Consider the following 27,217-nt stretch of genomic DNA (forward strand, 5'->3'; position numbering starts at 1 on the left):
AAAAAAAAAAAAAAAAAAAAAAAAAGCAGCAGTGCTTTGAAAAGCGCATGTACTCTATCTCGGCAACAATGTCAAAGCCATAAAGTGTATTTTTCCACTCAGCTATGTCTCTGGCAGTCTGCACCTACATCAACTCTTGCCGCTGAGCTAAGTCATGGCCATGGTCATTCCTAAAATATGAGAGGTAAAATTCAGTTCTCCAGAATCATGAAGGTAATTGAAAGGCTGAGAGAGACTGGCCTCAGCCAGTTTTTCTGTCTTCTGAACCCCAGGCTGAAGCTTTGGTGACCGATCTAATGTAAATTAATAGCCTCTGCCCACACATGGCTGAATAGGCTGGACTTCAGCTCTGTTTTCATAAATTAACCGTTTTTACTGCAGGAACACTTACTTTCTTTCCAGTTTTCTGTGTTTTTTTTCCTTTCACTTTTTCCTTCCCTTCTTCTTTTCCTTTTTTCTCCTTTTGGGCTTTTTTGTGCAAAGCCATCTCTTTTTTGGCATCCAGCTCTGCAGCAACCTGAAAGATATGGAAAGGAATGTGAAGAAATGGTCAGACATTTTCATGTGCAAGGTGTGTTAGATATGTGCTGTTAGAGTTATGAACCAGTGTGCATTTTTCCTCCCTCGCTTTCAGCTTTCCAATATTGGGGAAACACAATATCCAATACCCATTGCTTGGTAGCCCTCTATGAATTCCAGAGTGGCTGACCATTACAGAGGAGTCCTTTTAATTTATGCTGAGGGCACTCCCATCTGCAAACTTTAACATAGGTGCTGACTATCCCAACATATCATTGGAAAAGAGGTGATTTCTGTCCCAAGCTGCTAGGGCTTTTATGGAGCAAGACCAATTCCTGGAACCACGTAGATGCACAACACCCTAATGAGATACAACTTAAAGCTCCCTCTGGACTTGCACTGGGATTATGAATTTGTCCTAGTGTTTCTAAGGCAGATTGATTTTATAGAGATGGATTTTTGAGAGATTGCCCTGAGGCATGTCTAATTTCAATATGTGGCTAAAGGCTGAAATTGTTCTAGTGGGTGAGAGAGATTCAATAGAGATATTGTGACAAACTCTGACAGATATACATGGATTGCCCAGCATCTTTATCCCTGCAAGCCAGTAGCAGCTGATAACTGGGTACAGCTACATCAATTTCCATAACTTTAGTTCCTGGCCATCTATTAAATGAAAAAGGCAGAGGGTGAAATTTGCTGCTTCTACCATTCTCTTGTTCCAAGGCACATTTCATTGTATTCCTTCATAAGATCATCTATTGATGAGTGTAAATCAGAAAATTTGTGGCCACTAAAGTTTATTAATGGATCATTAATATTGACAGTACCATGAAAGAGTAGAAAATAAAAAAATTCCAATTGTAAAACATGTTTCCTATAACAGTAAAAATATTTGTTTTTAGAGAATGCTTTTTAATGCACTGAAGACTGGACAGTGGAAGGGGAATGATGATGAGGGCTATACTTTGCAGCCAGTGAGATTTCATTAGTAGATTTCCCCAAGCACTTCAGTATCTTACATTTAATTAAATATGGTAATTTAAACCCCAAGCACCGTTCAGTCATATCTTGCAGTGATAAGCAGTGAAGCATTGCATTCCCTGGGATAGATTAACAGATTGACTAGAGTTCAAAATAGGTTTTTAGTGTCCCAGCAGGCCTGTTGTATCCAAAACCAACAGAGCTACTCAAAGCGTATCCTTTACTGTAGCGCTAGTACCCTGCCAGAAATCCAACCTTGTCACCTCTACTTCCACCCTCTGCTCTGACTGCCTACCAAAGGGCAACCGTAACCATTTCCAGCATCTCATGGGTGGGTTTATCCAGCAGGATACCTGTAAGCACACATCCAATTGACAAAAGGTTTTAAGCAGTGTTTTTGAGTTCTGCTGGCAATATTTTTATGTATATCCAGACTCTGACTGGAATTATTTAGTTTCATGTTTTTATACAGATGAATGATACTGAAAGGGGTTATACAGAGTTTCTGTTCTATTCTGCTATAATGGGACTGAATTGTTGAATTGTCCTTATCCTGCTGCCTTGCTTTCATCAATTTTGTAAGGTGGCAAGAAAAAAATGTTTGTGCTTACTATTTTCAGAACTGCAGTATGAGCTATGGTGCTAAGTCTTGAAGTAACAGCTCAGATAAGGAACGGAGAAAAACGGTGCTTGCAGTTAACACTAAGTGAAATGTACAGTAACACAAGAAGCCAAGTGTAGAAACATGCACAGTGACTGCCAGCAGAGGTTGCGTACTTCCGTATAAAACCTGTACAGCCTCTCTCCTGGATGCCTTGGCAACATACATGTAGTCTGAGATGCCAAGTAGTTTTGGTGAAATGCTCCAAAACCATGTAGCTGGCAATGATGTCAGCATGTGGAGCCTGACTTTTCTGAAGTGGCTCTCTGCTTCCCAAAAGAGAATGACAGAGCAAATATAGTATTTCCTTTTCCACGTCAGATACACCTTCTCCTCTGTACTCTTTCCGTGCAGCTTCTCCAGCTCTGCTTTCACCTCTGCTCTAAGCAGCTCCATAATTACAGAGGACTGGGAGCCGAGGTGAAGCTGGCTGTGTATCTAACCTTGAATGGTTTGTACTCCTCTAATACAGTACAATTTCCCCTCCAGCTACAAGAAGATGCCTGAAGAATCTGACAAAAGAAGAGGAAAGAAAGGGAAGGGCAAGCAAAGGTTAGTTTGAGATACTAAGCAATTCACCCACATTATAATACAGTTTTTTTCCCCTGAAGAAAACTTCATAGTGGAAATAAAAGCAGATGTCTTCCTTAATTATTTTAGACTGCCCTTTTCTTTGCTAGGTTGCCTCTTTTTTAAATGACTCTGAAAGCACTTAGAAAACTCTTAATATTGGGGAAGAGAATGTGCATCAGTAAGAAGAGATGAATTTTAGTCTCCTTTTTTTCTAGTCTTGCTGTAGAACTCCTGTTGTGCTAGTGCTGACTCTTCTCCAGTAATACTTTCTTCCGAGGCTGAAAAGACATTTTCCTCTAAACTGATACACTACAAAAGTCAACTTGATTTTTTTTCTGTTCTACATCAGTTCAAGTGTGTTTCCAAACTCTTGCAGTGCAAATCGCCTTTTTTGGGAAAGAGAGGGGCACTCATACTAAGTGCAGCCTATGAATGGAAATGCCTGATGTTGGTTAATGAGCCAAGTATATATGAGCCTCAGCTGCCACTCATGTCCTGTGTTCCTCAGCCATAGAAAGCCTGGTGTTTGGCTCAGGCAAGCTGATACTTGACTTAAATGTTCTTCCTCAAGAATAACCCCTTCCCTCATCCCTTGAAAGAAGACCTTACTGGAACTTTGTATTTATTAGTGTTTTGGACATAAATGAAATGTAGGAATAGAGTGAGTTTGGGAACTCTGGATTTCCAGCTGTGGCGAGTGAAAGACAGCCTCAGAGCCTTGTAAATCTGGCTCCAAAATGATTTTTAACAGAAACAGTTTATATGCACCTAGCCTAGTGTTCCTGGAGAAAAATGTGCTCTGTTTGAGTATTAACTCTACAGGAAGAAGCTATTTTGAAATCTAGGACAGAAAAAAAAAAAAAAAAAGCTTCTTCAAGAAAACAGGACTGTTTGAGATGGGAAGAGATGCCATCCTTGTGTCCCAGAGCAGTGTGCCACACATTGGACTGCACATTTGCATCACTTGGACATAACATGTAGTATGCTGTAAACACGCTTCCCCCAACCTGCCTCCCTAGCTGGAGGACACTTAATTACAACTCTTCCTATAGGCTGATTTATTCCCATAAGGTGATATTATTTTTTTATCAGTTGGAGGAGATGTTATTTTCATTGTGGACTCTGTCCCATCAAGCTAGGTGAGGACCAGTGTTCTGGATTTGTTCTCTCTCAGGCAAATCCATTTGTGTAGCACTTAATAATATAGTGTACTTCTGGCAAGGCATTTCTGAGCGCTGTTTACTTTTGGGTGTGCATCTGCAAGCAAAGCTTAAGCTGTTAAAAACTTCTGTGATCTGTGTCTTGCAGGAATGAATTCAAAATGTTGGGTGGGATTTCGTAGCTTTATAGGACCTTGCAAAATCTTCTGGTTGGCTTTAATTGACTATCATGCATTTCAGTCCATGATTGATACATGCTCTAGGGTTTTTTTTTTTATCTGGCAGATGTTGCCCAAATGTAGTTTAACTTTCCAGTTAGACTTCCTCCCTCTTCTGTTTGTTTTCTGGCAAATGCTTTAAAATATTAGCCTCTTGAAGGTATTTATGAAAAATCTGTTAGTTTTGCTTGGTGTGGAGTTGTGTCATTTTTAGGGAAGGTAGGTGGTGGAGATTAAATGGGACTGTTGATACTGCCTGGCTTTAGGCATACAACCTAGACTACATATTTCATGATCATAGGCAGTGGAGAGCTGCTGGACTAGGAGTCTACCTGCTGAATGGCTTCATTGCAGTGAACTGTCTGGAGGTCAATACCTCTGCCCATTGCGTAGCTTAACAGAGGCTGAGTACCATTTCCGTCCTCCTGCACGGTTAACTTGAAATAATCAGACTATTTTAAGGCTTTGAGGTGCGCAGCTCCAGCTGATGGCACTGAGTGCTCACCACTTGTGAAAATCCAGCCTGATAATTTCTAAAGCAAGCATCTAGAATAGTGTGGAACACAGGAAATAAAGGTGAGCCTACCTGTAGGCATCTACTTCTATTACTGAAAAGTATGCATAGTGTGTTTGCTGTCAGGATAAAAGTATGTTTGCAAAATGCTGGACACAAAGAAGCACAACTCCAGAGCCTCTTAAGTTTTCCTCTGACACTTAAGAGGTACTTGTGATACACTCATTTGGTAAAAGTGAATAACATATTTTTTGGGGGGCGTGGTGGTGGTGTGAGTATTGAAGTACTTGATCACATAATAGCATTTTACTGTCCCTACCTGGGAAATTGTCAGGGATATGAATCAAATAATAACTGACAACCAGGGATCTCTTGCACTGCCATTCACAACCAAACGGATTACTGGGATTCATGGGGATCTTTAGCTGTTGGTAATAACGAATGCTAATTAGCGGCGTAGCATTATACAGGCTGCCAAGTGAGGATCAGGAGCATATGTTTGCATGGCAGCTAACACATACTTTTTCTCACCCCTTCTCTAGATGCTGGCTCGGTAAGATACTGCTATTACAGCAATGTGGAAATAACTTTGTCCTCCATGCAGCAATTGAATGTACAACCTAAATCTTGGTAAGTAAGCATCTTTTTTTCCTGATAAGTTATTTAATATTGGAAATGAAGGGGAGTTGGGAGAGGGGGAATGTGTCTGCTAAATGGCAACTCTCTTGGCTTATTTTCATGGTGATGAGACTTAATGAACTACAGGAAGAGATCATAATTCTGTTGGCAGCAGTATAAGGGCAAAGCTAAAAATTGTCACATCTGATGATTATCTTCGGAGCAAGACATAAAAAAACATTAGGGATAGACATCTGGAACAGATGCAGGGAGATTACACTGATATTTCAGAATCATAAATTTCTCTCGAAGAGTACATAGAGAAAAGCTTCTTTTCAGTCAAGAGACAGTACATATTTTTATGACTGAACCACCAAGTACTTTGCATCGGGATCTCTTTGGCATACCTTTTTGAAAGGTATTTGTAAAAAGTCATGAAAGCAGTTTGTGCAGAAGGCCAGCTACATTACAAAGTCAAGTAAGGTCAGAGTTGTCAAAGGATAAAGAAATATAGAATATATAATAATGCAGCAATGGTTCGTGAAGTGATTAATTTGTATTTTATTTTCCCCAAAGTGTCTTTACCGAAGTCTTATAAAATGCTCACTTTTTAAATACAGTTCGGTCTTGATTTTTCAGGGAGTTTAACCTGGGAGTAACCAACCCATTCATAGAAGCTAATATATACAAGAGGTGAAATCCTGTCTCCTCTGAAGTCAAGGACAAAACTCCCATTAACTTCAATGGGGCCAGGATTTCATTTACTATGTTGCCCAGTAGACCAGTGTGGAACAAAACTACTTGCCTTAGGGATTTTTAATATGCAGGCTGACTCAGATGAACAAAAAATACTTTACTTGTCTGACATTCAGGTAAAATCACAAATGTACTGAACTTTCTTTTGCCATCTGCCTTCTGAATATTTGTTAAGGTTATGTGAAATACGTTCTGCTCTTGGTTGTGCTGGCTAAAATAGGAGGAAAAAATGGGCCTGAAAATCTTTGAAAATCAGATAATTGCTAGTGAAAATTTGCTGAGAAAATGGTTGTATTTTTTTCCTCCAGTTATCTTTCTTTTATGTAGAGAAAAACAGGTAGTAAACCAATCTCTATATACTTTTGGCTTCCTTTTTTTTTTAAGCAAAGAGAAACCAGATGCCCAGGAAAGACAGCAAAATAGCTGAAGGTAGGAATTCAAAGATGAGAGTAGGACAGGAAGAATATATTTCTCCAGAATCTACTACCATATCCAATTTTGCTTAGTATAATTTCTTGCAATGTTTTCTTTGAGTTATGTTTATCCTTTTTTGTAGCGGGTCTAATTAGCCTAAAGTCCCCTGAAGCCTTCTCCAGCAACAGGCCATACTTGCTGGGTGGCTCCTGCTCAGAGTAGCCAACAAAGCCTTCTTGACTCTGGCATGTGTTTCTACTTTAGAACTTGAAAACTTAACCAATGGGTCCCCTTCACTCTGTCTGGGACTGAACAACAGTGTGGCTTAGATACATAGGCCAGTGGGGTTGACCTTAGCATACTCTGAACTTGGCTAAAACCAGGAGCATGCCCAGAGCTCTGTTTTAGTGAAGCTGTTTGTAGCAGTTTTCTTGCATGTTTTCATAAGCCAAGTAACTAATGGTTAGAGTATTGTGCTTTATACTGGGCTAGCCTGTATTCACATCCCCACAAACCACGTAGATGCTGCTAGCAGACCCCAGGCTTTGTGACTCCAGGAAGGACTGCATCCAAAATATTGCTTTAGCATACCTATGTTAGATCATCAGTTGCAGACAGTTAATGAACACAACACTGTGTTAACAGGGGTGCTTTAAGGACTACAGAGGTCAGTTTTTGACAGTTTAATTTTCCTAGCCCACAGATAGCCACCACGCCTGGTTCACTCAGGGGCTAAATCCTGCTCCTGTGTGCAGGGCTTCTTGTTTATAATGTCTCTCAACAGACTCATCATCCTGCTAAGATCATTATGGAGAGTGGAATTGGTTCTGAGTGCCAACCACTGCTTTCATTGCTTCAACTGGCCTTAATCACTTTCTCTATGTGATATCCAGATAATCAGAGGAAGAGATTATCAGCCACTTTTATTAGCCAGAGAAGTCAGAGGGATTTTACCAGGAAAAACATCCAAGTTCACTACAAGAATACATAAAATAAACTAAGATACTTTCTTCACTTGAATGTGCCCCTTGCTCAAGCTTGCCTAACAGATCCTTGGCAGTAAACCAAGGCTTCGGCCTGCCTGCATAAGACACTCTTCTCTGCTTAAACTAAACTAATTATTGCTAGACTGTGGTGACACTGAATGCAAACACTGGAAACAATTTCAGCCTCTAGGGTAGCTTTGGATGCCTATTTTAAACCAAGGTTTAAATCATTGATTTAAATCGAGGTTTAAACTAAGATTTCTACTAGTAGATAGCACCAGTCTAACTACATGGATTTTGCAACAGGAGAGCAACTCTTTGTAGCTGACCCCTTTTTCCTAAGCTCCTTCAGATATTTATCTGTTCTTAATTTGGCACATCTGAGCATGTTGTGCCATGACTAAGTGGATGCACATCCTGAAAAGGAACACATTTTGGTACATGAGTTTTGTGGTTTACCTTGAAAGAAAACAATCCCTTCACTTGCAGCAAAAAGCTCTTTCACTACCAGGCTCCTGGAGTCCTAGAGGCCATTGTTATGAAAAATTGCTACTTAAATAAACAGACATAGAATCATAGAATTGTAGAATGGCTTAGGTTGGAAGGGACCTTGAAGATCATTGAGTTCCAACCCCCCTGCCATAGACAGGGACACCTCCCACTAGACCAGGTTGCCCAAGGCCACGTCCAGCGTGGCCTTGAACGTCGCCAGCGATGGGGCCTCAACAGCCTCTCTGGGCAACTTGTTCCAGTGCCTCACCACCCTCAGAGTGAAAAATTTCTTCCTCATGTTTAATGTAAACCTGCCTTCTTCCAGTTTAAAGCCATTCCCCCTCGTCCTGTCACTATGTGACCTAGTAAAAAGCCCTTCCCCAGCTCTCCTGTAGGCCCCCTTTAGGTACTGGAAGGCCGCAATAAGATCTCCCCAGAGCCTTTGCTTCTCCAGGCTGAACAGCCCCAACTCTTTCAGCCTCTCCTCATAGGAGAGGGGCTCCAGCCCTCGGATCATCCTCGTGGCTCTCCTCTGGATGTGCTCCAGCAGGTCCATGTCCTTCTTATGTTGGGGACTCCAGAGCTGGACGCAGTACTGCAGGTGGGGTCTCACCAGAGTAGAGTAGAGGGGCAGAATCACCTCCCTTGACCTGCTGGCCACGCTTCTTCTGATGCAGCCCAGGATACGGTTGGCCTTCTGGGCTGCGATCGCACATTGCTGGCTCATGCTGAGCTTCTGGTCAATCAGCACACCCAGGTCCTTCTCCTCAGGGCTGCTCTCCAGCCATTCCCCGCTGAGCCTGTATTTGTGCTTGGGATTGCCCCAACCCACATGTTTTATGGCAATTCCTTCCCCAATCCCATTAACCTTTTTCATTAGAGGAGTGACAGTACCTGCTCTGGAGTTTTCTGAGAAAGAATAGCCATTGAACCGCCTACCCCTTCAGCAGGGTAGTCAGGAAACTTGCCTATGATATGCCTGTGTGAGAAACAGGATAGAAAAGGAATTAAAATCCATGATTTTTCGTCTGGTTGACAAAGATGCTAGATGGTGAGCAAGCGTACCCTCCTTCACCTCCTATAGAAAAGCAGAATGCTGGATTGTTTCCTATGACGGTGGCTTTTTGTCCAAGAAATTCATTAAAACAGTTATCAGCCTCTCTCTTGTCCTGTGGCCTATCAAATATTGAAAGTTCTTAAGGAATTTCTTAAGACTGCACATCACTTCATAGCTGAGAGATTTAGCTTAAAGTGTTTATGTTTATAGCTCTGATCTCTGTTTTCAACACCCATCATTAAAAAAAATAAATTATTTAAATCAGTTTTTGGTCTACAAATCCCTGATTCTATTTTTGTTTAAGGATCTCCACCTTCAAAATTTTCCAATGTACTTGCACAATTGGGTGGCGATGGAAGCTGGGGAGGGGGGAATTAAGGGCTTTGTGGTAAGATATGATGGATGACAAAGATAATCTTTCTGAAATGTCTGGAAGCCCCCTATGTTAAAAGATATAAATAACCACTACAGTCCAAAGGTCATTTATATTGATAAGACACTCACTTCTTTCACTTTCGTAGCTTTTTGGATTCTATCAGAAAGATTCTTCTGTTTGTTTGGTAATATCAGGAAGATTTTCTGTTCCAAATAAAATTCTAATACTGCAGAAAAATACTTGTGCTACTTTCAAACAGAATGGTAACCTTCCCTCTAAATGAAATTTCCCTTGATGAGAAAATAGCTCAGAAAGGTCAATGTGATTCATAAAAATTGCTTTAATTTTTTTAAAACAACTGCTACCTTCAGGGATTTTCCTAGTCTACTGTTAAGCAGTAGACTCAATTTTAAACTGAGAACCTTGGAACAGAGCATCAGTTATGTTTCTATAATACCATGTGTGCGGTTTGGATCCCCGGTTAGTATTAATGTAATACAAAATAAAAAAGAATAAACAAACATTTGTCTGTGATTGTAAGCTCTGACTTGCATGTTCAACAATTACTAGTTCTATATGCAAACAGATGCAAGGCTTTGGTCACTGCATTCCCAGAAACCAGTTTGCATGAACAAAGGGATGTCATTGCATTGTGGTTTAATCCCAGCCAAGCAGCTAGAACCACACAGCCGCTTTCTCACTCCCTGCAGTTCGGATAGGGGAGAGAATTGGAAAAGCAAAAGTGAGGAAAAACTTCTGGGTTGAGGTAAAGACAATTTGATAGGTAAAGGAAAAGCCACGCAAGCAAAGCAAAACAAGAAATTAATCCACTGCTTCGCATTGGCAGGCACGTGTTCAGGGCTCCATCATGCCTAACAGTTACTTGGGAAGACAAATTCCATAACTCTGTTCCCTCCCTTCCTCCTTCTCCTCCCAGCTTTATATGCCGAACATGATGTCACACTGTATGGCATATCCCTTTGGTCAGCTGTGGTCAGCTGTGTCCCCTCCTAACTTCTTGTGCACCCCCAGCCTACTTGCTGGTGGGGCGGTGTGAGGAGCAGAAAAGGCCTTGACTGCTTAGGAACAACGGAACACATCAGTGTTTTACCAATGCTATTTTCATCCAAATTCAAAACATAGCACTATACTAGCTGCTAGTAAGAAAGTTTACTCTATCCCAGCTGAAACCATGACACATTTTTAGTGTATTTTTTTTTTAATCTAGTAAGAATGGGGGTTTGGCCCCAGAAACCTGCATGATCTAGTTTATTTAATGATAGATCATATTTCATTTTTTACACACAGCAGAAAATAGCTCCATTTTATGTTAAATGCAATCTTGTTTTAAATGCTGCTACAAGTCTGGCTTACAGCAACAAATTTCTCAAAATCTCATATTAAGGCTGTTGCTACTTTACTAATGCTAGCTGGGAGGAAGGAAAGACAATATGCACTGCAGGTGAAGAATCAGTTTGGAGTCCACTACCCACTGAATGCAGTATCAGTGCCAGCTTTCAATATTTAGTAGTGTTACATTTGGTATTTGTATTAGCTTTTCACTTTTAAATCATTTACAGCTCTTGGAGATGGAAGTTATTTACCCTTTGGATATATATGATAAGTGTATATCTGAGCACTGCAGGAATTCTATCAAATTCTTAAATTTGGAAGTGGGTTCCAGTTTGTTTATAATCTGTGTTTTCTGCATGATTCTTCTGCTCACAGCTGGTGCAGCTGTTTGGGATGACATGGCTCATCCCATCTTTTTGTAGCAGCTACAGCAAGGGCTTATGTTGAAAAACAGCTTGAGGTGAAGAGAAGGTAATGCCAGTCTCTTTGCACAAGTGGAAGAAAAGTGTCAGCCATTTACTAACCAGTCAGCTGTCCGGGGACTGGGTCTTCGGTTGAGGGCAATGCAGAATGTAAGTTCCCATGGCCACCAGTGACCCTGAGAGCAGACAGCTACCACAGGTTTCAGTTGAGTTAATTCTTCAGGGACACCTGTTTTTTTGTTTCTGGACTTCATCCTTTCCTGTGTACTGTTGTTTAGCATATCAATTGCTCTCCGATGGTCAGGGAGCAGTATTCTTATGTCTCATTTCTTTATCTGACCTCTTGTGGATTTTCCTCTTTCTCTTCTAGGTTTAAATGACTACAATTTCAATCTTGTAATGCCTGGAAAGTGTGCATATGCATGACCCTTATAGACAAATTCCTCTCTTTATGAAACCCTCTGAGTTCAGAGGTTAAACCATTTGGCCTGTAAATCTGCACAGAAAAATGCAGTCATTGATCTTCCTGGTCAAAAGTCCACTTTAAATGTAATGAATCTCCATTTTCATTCCTCATTCATTTTTTGGCAGCATTCTACTCAGAGACATCACAAAGGGTTGTCTCACGCATTTGTCATAAGATGCTAATTTGGATTCAACTGGACCCAAACTATTTTGTATAAGTTTGTTTTATAGCTGTTGATAATGACAAAACATCAGGATAAAAAGAGCAGCAAGCATGCACTCATGAGCAGCCAAGGGTACTCCTATATCTTTGTTCAATCAGATATTTTACACGTCATCTGTGGCTTCAGAGAGTTCCACAAGGCATGTCCCGTGTTGAACAGGGAACAGATCCTGAATTAGGAGGATTTTCCAAGCACATAGAATGATTTTGAGCTTGCTTTACAGTTCAAATCTGTTCAAATAATTTTAAACTGCCTTTTGCTTTTGAAACTTCCTAGAAACAATGAAGTATTTGTGATTAGAGCCAGTTCTAAGGCAATAATACTAATGAAAATTAATCCAGATGATGTAAGGACTTGCTCCGAACTCAAGCCTAGCACGCTGTTTTGTTTTGCTGGACATGTAGAGGAGAGCTTTATGGTTGAAACCTTTGGTTCCACCTGTGTGGCACCAATGGCACAACTATGCTGTAAACCACGACTTACAGAAGGTGGAGCTGCAGAAGTTCTCACAGTCAGCAACTAGCCTGAAAATTAACTGGGAAGTAGAAGAGCGTTATACCTGCACCTGTGGTGTTTGTTGACTCCAAAAGCTGAGCTGCAAATACAGTCACTGTAAGTCTTTAGCTCATTAGCAATCACTGGGTGTGAACTTCAGGCTGGTGTTTGTTATTTAGATTGTTCTCTTGGTTGCATGGAAAAAGAAAACTACTTGGTCTACATTTTCTCTAATCTGCCCAGCACTTATTTTCTATGTTCACAGTACCTTAACGCGCCCTGATGCTTTCTCTGCATGTCACTGAAAAGGGAGCACCACGCAAAAACTAAACTGGTGGACAGGAAAGTCTAAAAGTCTTGCTGCATGTTGACGGGGAGAGGAGACTGTAAAAAGCTTAAGCTCTTGAGAAGTAGAGTATTGGAGTGTGTAATATATTTGAGAGACATGGTACATGTCAGAAACACCTGGTTCCGAGGCAAGTTAAAACTCAATGAATCTGTTACTTATTATTGTCTCAATGTTTGCAGGGAAAAAATATCAAATTGTGCTTTTCCAGCATCTCATAAAAATGTGCAAATGCCAGAATTGGAAGAAGCAACTTTTATTTTCAACACGCTTGCTTCAGTGGGAGTGCTGACAATGTGTTAAGGACTGCAAGCGAAAGCAGAAGCGAATTCTATTGGATTTCATATGGAGGATGCAGTTCTAATAAAACTGTTTGCCTAAACGAACAAATGAAATTTGTAAAAAGTATGGCTGCTTGGTAGGACTGGACTCGGTGGCTGCATGGAAGCAAGTAAGGTGAGATGGAAGGTTAGGGCTAGGAAGAAACCTCCACCTTGTGAGACAAACTTCAGCAGTAGCCTAGGGAAGTCCTCATAGACTAAGGACCCCAAAGCCTGCCACTTCCCAGTCTGCAGGCAAAGAGCTGAGGATGGTTCTTGTTGGTGACCTGCTCTCCATTGTGTATTCACAGGCTGCTGAACAGAAAGTTGTGTTTGGGAGCTTTGCTTGCACTGCTGCAAATCAAACTGATGAGTGCCAGAGTTTGTGGTAGGCAAAATATCTTTCTTTGGGTGAGAGCCACTGCCTTAACAGAACTACTAAATATTTCTGTGCTGCAGAGGACATTGCTGAAGAAGGGATCTTTAGAAACTGTGGTGTGTGAGAAATCCATTACTTTTCTGGAAAGCAGTGAAATCCTGTCAACGGAAGCACAGCATAGGTTTGGTAAACAACTTCACAGAAAAGCCATCTTATTGGAATGAATGGGGGCCCTAAATCTGAATCAAACCAGCTCAACCGGAAGAGTAAGGGGATGAACAAAGATGGAGGAGTGAAAAGAGACGATCTTCCACTCCCAGCTAAGAAAGAAAAGGATGTGATGAGATTTTTGCACTGTTTCTTAAGTTACATTCTGTTCTCTGGTTCACTGTTACTGCTCTCCCCCTTTCCAAACGTATTCTTCTAATAACTTAGATCTGTCAAGTGTAATTGAAAAAGAATGATCTTTTACGGTCTGCAACGCAAACCCTTTTGTCTCTGAACATGTAGCATAGACTTATGGCTCTTATGGGCTCAATTTTTATTTTAGTGCACAACCCGCATAAACGTCCAAGTTTTAACTAGGTTCGAACAGTTCTTTAACATCTCCAAATCATGACCAGAACTCGGTGTGAGTCTGTGTGATTGGCAGTCTCTGCTCAGCCCTGAATGCTGTGGCACCTCAATTCTGACCTACAAAATAAATTCCTTGTCTGGGAGATGACCCTACACTGTGCTTGTCTCATCGGCTGCTTCCCCCCCCTCCTCATTTCAGGAGCATCACCATTTGTTTCTTAAGTGTTTTCTCTCTATTACACATTGCTCAGGGATGGTTATAGTTAAGGCTAAATATGGCTGTTGATTTATGAGAACACATCATTGATTTAAACATTTTGTCTGGTAATAGACTCAACAAGTTACTACCTACTCTGTTCTCTGGCATGATTTTACATGTGTTATTCTTTCTTTTTGGCCATGGCTTCTCTAGCTAATTGCATAAAAGGCCTTGTCAGGAAAAATAAAAAATTGTTCTTTGGAGGAAAAAGAGGATTTAACTCTTTCCAGGGTAAGAAAGGATGTGGGCTATATGCAGAAGACAAGGCATGAATGATGGCTGTATGCTCTAGGCGGAGGGTCAGCAGAGTGTTCTGCGCAGAAAAGGAACGAAACCAAAAGGCGGGGGGAACCCTTTAAAGAAATAAACCCCTTGTTTTGTAGTTCTTGCCTATTTCTGTAATCCCACCTGATATGGGTTCTCTCAAACTACTTAAATAGCAGTGTTGGTTTATTTGAGGTGTCTTTGCTACAGCATTTTCTTTCCTTTTATGTGTGTGCATTCTTTAGCTCTTTGAAAATCACTTCCAGAAAAAATAACCCACGCAAATACAGAATTACTTATAATGCAAGATTAATTTCCTCAGGCTTCTTGTCATCTTTAATGGGTTTGGACACAACCATATTAAAACTTATGTTTTATCTAATGTCCTGATCCTCCAAGTGTTTGCTTGTATGTGTGATCGTTATGCATGGAAGTAATTCAGCGGAGTGACTTGCAGGGAGAAGTGTTTGGAGGATTGGAAACTCTATTGTTCTGGATAAATACTCGGCTTTGAAAATTTAAGATCAAGTGCTGTGAAGCCAACAGTGTGCAAGAAGAAACATTCCCATGGAGGAATGAGGGTGAAAGGTTTGTGGGGAAAGGTGATATCCTTTATTACAGTAACTATCATAATTAGAAACAATAGACGGTCTTTTGGGTACCCAATGCCTGCCTTAGATCTGAAATGGTGGAAGTGAGCTTCAAAGCCAAGTAATAGTTGGGAACAGTTGTTGGAGGGGACAGACCTGAATGTGGTAATTCTCTCTGATAGTTTTATTACATGTAGTATTATTAGCCAGGAAAGGTAGACCTTTGGCTGACCCAGTACAGTTGTTCTTAAGCTTCTTGAGTTCTTACAGTGAAATAGTCTGTTCTGCTCTGTCATAAAGTTATTTTACCTTTTCAAGGATCCTCCTGGTCTTTTAAGGATAGCAAAACAGGTAATTAATGTATTGGGAAAAAGTAAATCTCTGTTCCCCTTCAGACAGACTTGGGCATGAGCTTTCTCTGCCAGGACTCCTGGTTATCCTGCTTCCTGCTGTAAACCATTGGGGAAAAGGAGGGAAAGGATTTTTTGACGTATTGGTACCTTCAAAATTCTGACAAATTATTCGTGGTTTAAAATGGCAGTAGGTTTTTCTCCTTGAATTGAATCAGAGACATGGGAAGGTAGCACTGCAAATTACTGTTAAGTTTTTGAAGGAAAATCAAAGTCAATATGGGCATGAATAATGCCAAGGAGAAACAAAAAGATTTATTTTACAGTTCCAATATTAGCTTAACTTAAAAAATAAAAAAAAAAGGAAAAACCAGAACAAAAATTTGGTAATATCAACATTCACAAGATGTTCTTGGTGCTCCAATTTTGCATGTCCCTCCCTACCCACAAAAATATTGCCAAAAGTTTTCTCAGAGCTCAAACTTGAATTAACTGGGGATTGGGAGAAATCACATCCTGACCTACGTAACTGAACTCCTTTGCAAGAGCTAATTACATCCAACCCATACTGAAAGCTTAGACAAACCTAGAGAAGATGAGTATTAAATTTACCCAGCATGGCACAGAAATAGAAATAAGCTTAAAGGGACTGGAAAGCAGATTCCTATAAGGGTGTTTAGGGTTTTTTGCCTCGACTCCTGCAATGCAGAACAGTCTTGGGCAGAGCTGCTGGTAAGCCTGGCATGAGACTCTCTGCAGTAACAGTGAAGGCATCTCCTGGTGGACCCAGGGACACCTGGATGTCCCATCCCTGCCCTTGGCAGGAATGGTTTCTGAGCTAGCAGCAGGGCACATGGTGTCACACAGCACTCTCTAGTCTGCAGTAACTGCCTACGAGTAACTTCCTTATTAGCCAGGAATTCATCAAATTGACTGTACATACTTGTCCTGGGGTAAAATCTTACTTATCAGAAATGGGCCCAAGAGAACCAGAAATCCTTCCCTTTTTGCTTCTCTGAGAGCTACAGAGCAGATACTGACCTCCAACACTGCACCCGTGTTTTGTTTTCTAGGTCTATACTCTCCGTGCCTGTCCTTTTCTTTTGGACTTGTTCATCATCCCATGTTTACTGGAGCCATGAAGCAGGCTACCTTCCTGGAGGGGCTGTTTCAAAAGGTGAAAGGCTGCTCCCCCTCTTTCACAGTCAGACTGTCCCCAGGCTTACTTCAGTGTCAGCTTCCTGTTGACTGTCTACAGCCTTTCGAGGAATGCGATCCTGTCAACCCGGCTGTAAGGAGGGTGGGTTGAGCAATCCTTCCTGCAGAGGAAGAACTCCCCTCAGGGCCCAGCACCGCGGTCTAGGGGACTTGGCTGATGGAGTAATGAGTACTCTGGAGCGCGCAACTCTCATTAAACTCTCATATGTTTTGATTTTCATATATCTTTCCATTCTCTTTAGCGCAAGGTCAACAATACAGAAGCTGGCTCAAAGAAACGCCAGGTCAAATTCCCTTTGCATTTACTGAATTCCTTACCTTTGGTCAGCTTATCCTGCCTTCACAGAATGCCAAATCCTGACTCAAATTGGCAATATTTCCTGTGCTTAGTATTAAACTTAAGAGACTGAAACAATTATGGCCAGTTTTAAGCAAGATTACTTTAACTCAGACTAGAAGCTTTGTGAGAATAGCTTTCCTGCAGAGTCAGCCAGAGGGAATCAACAGTACTTTATTAACACAATATGAATTCTGTAAAGAGGAAAATAAAGCATGGGATTTTATTTTCTTTTTTTTTTTTGTAGCAAGGCCAGCCAAAAGAAATAACTTGCCCTCCAACATCACAAGTTTCTTTGGGATTTGGAGTGAAACAGAGTATAGAGAGCATTTTGTCTTATTGGATTTGTTTATGAGAAATTCGAGAAATCACTTTTGCTTCTTAGAAGTCAAGGTGTTAGTGAAACAAAATGCATCTCTATGGAAGGGAAAGAAGGCTGTAAACCAGCCATGGCTGCTTTAAATTGTTTTGCCGTGGCCCATCACTTTAACCTGAAGATAAAGCTTTGGGGAGGATTAAGAAGTGGTACCCTGGACAGGTTGCCCACCTGGAAAAGTGCCTCTTGCACCCAAGCTCTGTGTCAGCTCTCTCAGGACTTCTACCCTCCTCCTTGTTCTGAAATAGTTTTGCATATGCTGTATTTCTTCTGCCACCACCTGACTGTGAAAGGTACTTGATGTATTTCAAGGGCATTAACGGTATTAGCTGATTAAAAACTCTCTGAAATGACTGCGCTCTCCCTGAACCTATTGCTCATATGCTGGATGGATAGTTGTGTGCATGCATAATAAATTCAACGCACTTGGGGCATGTCAAACTCCCTACATGTGCTATGCAGCGTATGCACCCTTTATATCTGTCCAGAAAATTGGGGACTAAGAGTCTGAAAATGAACAGAGAAGCTTTGTGCTTTGATCTATGCTTATTTAAATACTAGAATAAATACAGCATGGCATGTAAGAGTAATACGTAGCCTTTTGTATTAGTGGTTAAAACAACCCAGCCCACCTGATGTAAGTGTGGTAAATTGATGTGATTTTTATCTGGTTTGTAACTTCTTGCATAACTTCAGTGTGAAGAAGAGATGAGTAAATCTGAGGTGACAGTAAAGGTGGCATCAGGCACATTTCAGCAGCTACATCTCTAAGTCTGTCTGTGTTATATCTATGGTATCAGTGCAGAAATATAGTCCAGTCTGGCATAATTTAAACTTGTCTCATTTTTCACCTCCCTGGATTAAAACGATCATAGAATCATAGAATCGCTAAGGTTGGAAGGGGCCTTTAAGATCATCAAGTCCCACCATCAACCTACCCTGACAAAACCACCTCTAAACCATGTTCCTAAGCACCACATCTACCCTTTTTTAAAACACCTCCATGGATGGAGAATCCACCACCTCCCTGGGCAGCCTATTCCAATGTCTAATAACCCTTTCAGTGAAAAAATGTTTCCTAATATCCAGTCTAAACCTCCCCTGACATAACTTGAATCTATTTCCCCTCATCCTATCACTTTTCACCAGGGAGAAGAGGTCAGCCCCCACCTCTCTACTACCTCCTTTCAGGTAGTTGCAGAGGGTGATAAGGACTCCCCTCAGCCTCCTCTTCTCCAGGCTAAACAACCCCAGTTCCCTCAGTCGTTCCTCATAAGGCTTGTCCTCCAGACCCCTCACCAGCTTTGTAGCCCTTCTCTGGACATGCTCCAGCACCTCTATGTCCTTTTTGTACTGAGGGGCCCAAAACTGAACACAGTACTCGAGGTGGGGCCTCACCAGTGCCGAGTACAGGGGGAAATGATCTGTATGTGCATACTGGAATGATCTGTATGTGCATACTGTCCTCTTTAACCACTATATCATGGCTGTCCCATTCATGGATCATTGTCCCTCTGACCTGCTGCTTGCCCATGATTTGACTTTAAGCGTTTGTAAAGGACAATGTGTAATCAGCATCTGTCAGGCATCACATTACTGCTTGGGAGAGTGGCTTGCTACTTCACTTAAGACTGATATCGTAGTGCTGTGCTAATGGCACTACTTGTAGCTAAGACTGCACTTCCTTGAAAAGCACTTGTGATGAGGAAGAAAAACTTCGGGGACGGGGGGAATGAGAAGCACGTAGTAAGTTCCTAAGTTTTAAAGAGGCAACTAAATATGCTATTTCACTGCTACTAACATTCTTGTCCCATTCAAGAGATCTGGTTCTCTGTGGTTTGCATGAGTGTTCAAATGAACTATTTAATGATAAATCTGAGGCAATTTCATGCATATGAAAGCAGTCACAGTGCTTGATTTTTCAATGTTCATCCCAACTGGCTTGTGCAGCCCTATTTGAATAAATCACAATCAGCTGTACACAGAGTGTAAAACCAGGAAAAAACTGGGACTCATATTGAAGAATAGTGCAGACAATCTGTATATAAAGTTAGAGATGGTTACAGACTCCTGGTCAGTGCTAATAACCAAATAGCTCAGTAGCAAGAAAAATAATCTAAAGTCTAAATAATTTAGACTTTGGCAATTTTAAAAAGTGTGAGAAAAGACAAGGAGAAACACTTCAGATGAGCTCAATTAGAAGCTAGTCTCAGGCTGGTATTAAGAGCATCCATTTATCAACAATGTTAATTGAAAAACGCAGTCATATCTGCAGTCCAAGAAACACATTGTAATGCCTTGAGATGCCAGGTTCATAACTCTCACCTTTTAGTTTTGTGAAAAAAAAATTGGAGGGCTGTATTTTTGTACCTGTTTGGTGTATCTCTCTTGTGTATATTCTATAGTCTACTAAAAATTGACTGAAAACTTGGACAATCTTAGAGACTGATAAAGAATCAAATGCCTTTTGAAGAACTTTGGCATTGCCTCTCTAAATGACTAAATTCTTCCTCATATGCTACTCCCTGGGATGCACTCAAATTTAATCAATTATAAGCACAAAATGGAGGAGTTTTAATTATTGTTTGTTTACATGATGGCTTAATAATGTGCTTTTTGAGCATTTCTTTGCTAGATGAGGCCAGTGCTGCAGAGAGTTGCTGTACATGTGGCAGAAGAGGCGGACATCTGGCTGGAGAACCAGGGACAGGCACGTGGATGTCCCCTGGGAATGTGGAACTGGACCTGCAGCCCAGTCTTGGTAGAAGCAAAGTGCCCAAACATTGATGATTTCCTTCTACCAAAGTGGCGTAACAGGTAAATTAGTGTGGGAAGCGCAATTTGAAGGTTGAGACTTGAAGGGCAGGTTTACTCACTTGCTAAATCTTAGGGTTCTTTTGTATTTTTTTCGTTAATGGAGATACAAATGTATTGCTTCGTGAGCCTATATAGAGGATCAGTTGTCTGGAATGGCCTTATTATAGGATAGCAGAGTCCCCCAGGGCAAAGAATGTAAAGATTAGGTTTGGACAAGAATGAAATATAGGCACGTACGCGGGAGAGGCTGCAATTAACTGCTCCCACCTTTGCTCCCACTAGTTCCCAGGCCTCCTGCAATTGCAAACCTTGCAATACATAAAGAATAAACCCATGCATTACATATGATTTCCCAGAAGAGAATGAAGGTGAAATGGTATTTTGGGCATAGCGCTACCCCCTCTGCAGCAGCTATCAGAACTGAGCCAATGATGGGAAGCACATGTATGCAATATGAAAGATGGCAGAGCTCCGGCTCTGGAATTTGCTCCCTTGGAGCAATTGTATTTTGACTTGGAATACTTTGAGGACCCCTGCAGCTACACAGACTGCAGCCTTTAACTTATGGCCACGCTTTAAACCATTAGCTTCAAAATTAGTTGCTGAACTAGACGCTTTCCAGAAAAATCTGCAGGAAAGAGCCAGTCTCCCCGTGTGACACAGAATACAAAACAAGAGAGCAAACTTCCTTTACAAGTCACCAAAGGATTACTGCATCAGTAAGATGCTCTAAAAAGAGAGAGGGGAGTATTTGAATGGATTTTAGTTAAGGGTAATGCAGTTTTCTGGTATTACATAAATATCTCAGTAAATACGGAACTAGGTCTTTTATGGTTCTACACTTTTTGCCCAAGTCAAACAATATTGTATTTGGTACGGTATCTTACTGAATGGTACTATGTCAATATAGTTATTTTGAGAGCTAGCAACGCCCCTTATATGCATTGTTAAATCTCTCTTATTCAACCAAGGATGGTAACTCTTAATACTGCTTTTGCATAAGTCCTAAGGATGCCTGACACAGCAGACAAAACATAGCTAGTTTGTGATGCTATTAGCTGGGTGTGTTTAAAGTAAATTACTATAAATAATTAGATTTCCTGTTCTATCTGCACAGGACTGAAATGCAGCATGACTTAAAAGCCCTGGACTCTGACCTGGATAATAAAAACAACCTGCTTGATGGAGTCTAATCTCCCCTGCGCTGCAATTCTCAGTAAAACTGAAACATATTGACTCTGGAAGGAGTGGATGAGACTCAGATTTCAGGCAAGTTCTTGTTCTGCCCACCGAAATACTACCTTCAAACCTTTTTCAGTGTTAAGTCAAGATTCAATCCCACATAGGATTTGGATGGACCAACTTCAACGCTAACTTTGCATTGGGAGGAGTTTAACTAGATGCTTGCCAAACCATGCAGTGCACTGCCCACTTAGCAAAGGGATAGTTTGGTGCTCTCAAGGGAAATAATCAGCTCAGTGGAAAAAAGATGCCTTGCCTCATGTGTCTTCGACATGCTTGCCAACCCTGGGATTGCAGTCAGTGTACTGCTGTCACCAGGAGCCTGCACCAGCTAGTCCACTATGGAGATCCAGAGGCTGATGGGATAACCTGCTTCTGCTGCCTGTGTCCTTCTTCCCCCTCAATTCCTCGTCATTTCTGCTTACCCCTACTGGAATTTTACTTATGCCCCATATTGAAGGTCATAAATTCATTCTATTTACATGTTTCTGGATGTTTTATTAAACACCTGAGAGCACAGCTTCAGTGAAAGCAGGTTCTTAACCTTAGTGGTACCTTATGGCAACTGAGCCTAATTGTGTATTTGATATTTGACTCCAAAAGAGATGAGCTGTTTTGTCCAAGGTACAGGTGAGGCAGGGCAAGGAGAAAGGAGACTGGAGGGGAAGTGCTCTCAGTGGTGTGGTAGATACTACACCTTTTCCCAGTTTAAACCTGGATTGTCTACGCTAGATGAGGCAAGTCTCCTGAGTGTGGAGTTCACTTGAAATTCAGCACTTCAGTAACTTGTCAAAAGTTTGTCAAATAAACATGTCAGCATGTTGAAGCCACAATGCCCTGAATCAGCCTTATACTCCATCAGACGCTCTGCTGCTACAGTCCCCAGTATGTAAACTCCAAAAAACCCACTGCCAGTGAAAACAGTGAAACAATTGTATTTCAGAATCAAATATATCCCTCTTTTCTCTTGTGAGAAAGAATAACAGACTGTCATTCACGACCACACTCCCAGCCATAACTTGCATGCCTTCATCATCTCTGTAGTCAAATCTGACTTCCTCACAATCAAGTCTTTTTTTTTTTAATATATATCCACCTGAGCTTGCTTGCTGGCATACCTGTTTGAGGACTGTTCTTTTGTCTTTGCATTGGACACACTTAATATTTTCTCTTAGTCTTTGGTTCTAACTGTCCCAATTTTTCAAATTGGTAACTTACAGGAGTTTTTTTCCCAGTTATATGCCTCTTTCGTCCCTCTTCTGATTCCACCTCTCCAGCTCCTCGTGACTGTTTCCGCTACCCCTTTGCTCTGCTTATGTCAGTCCATGCCATGTTTCTTTTTTCCCCACTTGCCTCCTTTATTCTTTGCATTCTACAGAGCCAAGGCTGAAAATGTCTTTTCTACCTCCTCTGCTTGCTTCTCCAAAGAGATCATTCTGTGGAGCAAGGGCTGTAGCTTGGGAGCCACTGCTCTGTGCTTCATATTCGTTTTATTCTCCTTACTTCTAAGCTTTTCCTTAGTCTTTCTCTTCCCAGAATATCCCTCAAACACCTCTCCTCTGCCAGCCAATGGCTCTTTCACTGCCTCTCTGTCCTTCCACCAGGCACCAGTGGGACTCCTGATTCTTTTTTCTCTGCCTGTTTCTTGTTCCTGTCTCCCAGCACATTTTCATTCACTTTGCTGTTGGAAATGGGGAAGTGGGGAAAATTGGTTCTTCCACCTGCTCTGTATTAACTTGTTGGAGAAGATACTTCTCCCTATCAGAGTGGAGAGAAATTAAAAAAAAAAAAAAAAAGCTGGGCTGGGTCTCTTCCTCTTCCCCTTGGGATTCATTCCCTTCTTCCTTTCTTATCGATTAGGACTATGCTATGCTGCTCAAACCAAGAATAGATCAGATGGCAGAGTGGACCCCACTGGGCAAGGTACCTATCAAGCTGGATTACTGGAACAGAAACCAGCTCTGCAGTAAAAATCAAGCCCTAGTGTTAAACACTCCATTTGTCCATTCCGTCTTCAGAAATCCTGTCTGCTGCATTAGGACTCTGCTTGAGAAAGGAATAAAGTAATTGCTGTGTGGGAGAACTGCAACCTAACACATGTATTGAATAGGGCACACTACTGCAGCATTTTCCAGAAAAAGCCCAATTCAGTCTTTAAAACATGTAGAGCTGTATTATAATAAGCTGCTGGCAAGTGTGAGTCCCTGAATGTAATTGATGTTTGTGTCTGTGTGAGTATCTATGACAACAAATAAATCTAATGTTTGGGAAGTGTCCTTGAAAGAATATCAGTGGGGGGGTTTGTTGCATTATGTTGGTAACACTTAGCATTTTCAGACTTTTAATTCCTAAGTATTACTATAGATGGGTATGAGTACTTTAGGAAAATGAACTAATTAGTTACAAGATTTTTTTTCTTGTTTGCAAATAGGACCAACTCAGAGTAATGCTATTTACTTTAGCTGATTCCAGACTTCTAGGCATATAAAGGAGTGAATATTTTTAGGAGCTTTAATGCTAAGCTGGAGGCTTAGAATCAAGGTCAATGGACTGTGGGTCACTTTCAGCCATTTCAGGAAGGTAGAAAAGGGGATCTAACCTAAATTTGTCAGTGTTATTCTGTAGTGCTACAAATCAAAAAGTAGAAAGCAAATGAAGTCAGTAAGTCATCCTACAGAATAGTGTTCCGGATGAGTATGTCTGTAAGAATAGGGCTAGAAATGACTAGCAGGATGGGACAGAGCAACTTGCTTGTACTAAGACAAAGTCCTCTAATTTTTCCTTGTTGAACAGCAGCTGTACCACTAAATACACACACTGGGGCTTATTATGGTTGGATTCAATCTTAAAGGTCTTTTCCAACCTAAATGATTCTATGATTGCTTTGGCCTTGCTCATTGTATCCATTTTACTCCTATGTTATATCATGCTCTTAAGAATAAGAGAGAATAAAGAGGTGTCCTGTTTGTAAGTGCAGAACTACACCTGTGGCTGTCTCCACACCATACTGCCTTACTTGCTGAAACTGGGTCTGCAATGGGGGGGACATGGATCCCAATAAAATATTTGGAAAAGTTACGTACCAAAAATGGCACTCAGAAAGCCCAGTCACTGGCAGCACTGGGTGGGTGAAGGTGGTGCAAGACCTGCTTGCTCTCACCTATCGTGGTCTTATCTGGGGCATGGGGGATGTCTCTCATGTGGGCTCATGTATCTGCTTGCTGTTGTTCCTCTTGCATTCTAACCTCTGATGATTAACCTTATCCTGGCTCTTGTCTTGCATGGACAGCTGTGCACACTCTGCAGTGCACTGGGCAGGGATTGATAGCACCAAAACAGCTTTACTAATTTTCCATTTCTGGTTTCAGCACTTCCCCGGTGTCACTGCTTGACACTATCCATTACAAAGGTCTGTTTCTCAGTTGATCATGGGTTTGTCGAGGTATTAACTATTTGAGCTGAAAGTTTGGATGTTCGGTATTCAACTTAGGATATATAGGTTTGAAAATAATGGCCCATGTGATTCAGGTTTTTCCAAGATTGAGACTAGTTAAAGACATAATTTTGCTCATGCTAAATAAATCAGAATGTCTAATTGGATCCACCCTTTTGCTCCCAAGATTTAGAATAAGGAGTACCGACTTGTCTTTGGTCCATGGTCACCAGAGTGGTTAGAGCTTTACATTTGAAAACTGCAGAGACAGAAACTGGGACTGTGAAATAGGGTGGGGAAAAGTTTAAGTCTTTCTGGAAAAAGTGATTTAGAAGCAAGCAGGCTGAGGAGAAAAGTGGAGGAGGAGAGACTGGTCTGAAGAAAAACTATACTCATTATGGCTTTGCTAATGTGTGACTGTTCAGATCTGAATGAGCTTTTAATGTCGCTAATGCATAATCTGTATGCAAGCATGGCAAAAGGTGTGCAATGCAAATCATGCCTAATGAAAAGATGAATATGTGCTTGCAGATACTTGAAGTTCTGAACATTCCTACAAGATGCTGAGGAAAAGCCCCATCACAGGCAGAAAGCCTATGATTGAACCTTTCAGCAGAAAAGCCCAAAGCGCTTGTTAGTTTTCCCTGATCTTGCACTGGTGGTGAACTGTTTGGAAAGCAAGTCCTTGGGGAGCAAGAGTATGTGCTTCTGCCTGTCTGTAACACCCTTGAAAAAGCCCTGATATTGATACACTTGATCAGATACAACAGTGAACCATGAACCCCCCTGGAAGTTGATGGGAGTCTGCTTAGAATAAGGACTTAGCTGTGTTAAATAGTATCGGGATCTGACCCTATTTTCAGTAACAGGAAGTCAGTAAGCAAACTATCAGGGAAACAAAGATCATTCCCAGAAGGACATGGACAGGGCTGAGGTACTCAATGACTTTTTTTTGCCTCAGCCTTCACTGGCAATGGTTCTAGCCACACTGTCCAAGTTGCAGGAGGCAAAGGCAGGGACTGGGAGAATGAAGAACTGCCCACTGTCGGAGAAGATCAAGTTCACGACCATCTAAGGAACCTGAAGGTGTATGAATCCATGGGACCTGATGAGATGCATCTATGGCTTGTGAGGGAACCGGTGGATGAAGTTGCTAAGCTACTATCCATCATATTTGAGAAGTTGTGGCAGTTTGGTGAAGTTCCCGCTGACTGGAAAAGGGGAAACGTAACCTCTGTTTTTAAAGGGGGAAAAAAGGAAGATCCAGGGAACTACAGGCCAGTCAGTCTCACCCCTGTGCCCGGCAAGATCATGGAGCAGATCCTCCTGGAAACTCTGCTAAATATGGAAAATAAGGAGGTGATTGGTGACAGCCAACATGGCTTCACTAAGGGCAAATCATGCCTTACAAATTTGGTGGCCTTCTATGATGGGGTTACAGTATTCGTGGATAAGGGAAGAGCAACTGATGTCTTCCACCTGGACTTGTGCAAAGCATTTGACACTGTCCTACATGACATTGTTGTCTCTAAAGTGGAGAGACATGGATTTGATGGACGCACAACTCAGTGGGTAAGGAACTGGCTGGATGGTCACACTCAAAGAGTTGTGGTCAACAGCTCCATGTCCAAGTTGTGACCAGTGGTGTTCCTCAGCAGTCGTTATTGGGACCCGTGCTGTTTAACATCTTCATTGGCAATGTGTACAGTGGGATTGAGTGCACCCTCAGCAAGTTTGCCACTGACACTAAGCTGTGTGGTAAGGTAGACATACTGTAGGGGAGGGATGCCATACAGAGGGACCTGGACAGGCTGGAGAGGTGGGCCGATGCCAATCTCATGAAGTTCAACAAGGCCAAGTGCAAGGTCCTACACCTGAGTCGGGCCAATCCCAAGCACAAATACAGGCTGGGCAGAGAATGGATTGAGGGCAGCCCTGAGGAGAAGGATCTGGGGGTGTTGGTTGATGGGAAGCTCAACGTGAGCTGGCAATGTATACTTACAGCCCAAAAAGCTGACCATATCCCAGGCGACATCAAAAGAAGCATGGCCAGCAGTCTGAGGGAGGTGATTCTGCCCCTCTACTCTGCTCTGGAGAGACCCCACCTGGAGTGCTGCATCCACCTCTGGAGCCCCCAACATAAGAAGGACATGGACCTGTTGGACCGAGTCCAGAGGAGGGCCATGAAGACGACCAGAGGGGTGGAGCACATCTCCTATGAAGACAGGCTGAGGGAGTTGGGGTTGTTCAGCCTGGAGAAGAGAAGGCTCTGGGAAGACCTTATAGCAGCTTTCCAGTACTTAAAGAGGGCCTACAGGAAAGACGGGGAGGGACTCTTTATCAGGGAGTATATTGATAGGACAAGGGGTAACGGTTTTAAACTGAAAGAAGGTAGATTTATGTTAGCTATTAGGAAGAAATTC

General features: G+C 41.7%; 1 protein-coding gene across 1 annotated transcript in view; it reads right to left on the reverse strand.

The window, feature by feature from the left end:
* Positions 1-27,217, reverse strand: part of IQCA1 (IQ motif containing with AAA domain 1) — a 104,253-nt gene that overhangs the window by 50,056 nt on the left and 26,980 nt on the right. The window contains exon 7 of the mRNA XM_009887584.1: positions 8,790-8,874. Coding sequence (XP_009885886.1) covers positions 8,790-8,874 — 85 coding nt within the window. The remainder of the gene's footprint in view (positions 1-8,789; positions 8,875-27,217) is intronic.

Source organism: Charadrius vociferus, unplaced genomic scaffold (genome assembly GCF_000708025.1).
Source record: "Charadrius vociferus isolate BGI_N301 unplaced genomic scaffold, ASM70802v2 scaffold136, whole genome shotgun sequence".
NCBI classification, from domain to species: Eukaryota; Metazoa; Chordata; class Aves; order Charadriiformes; family Charadriidae; genus Charadrius; species Charadrius vociferus.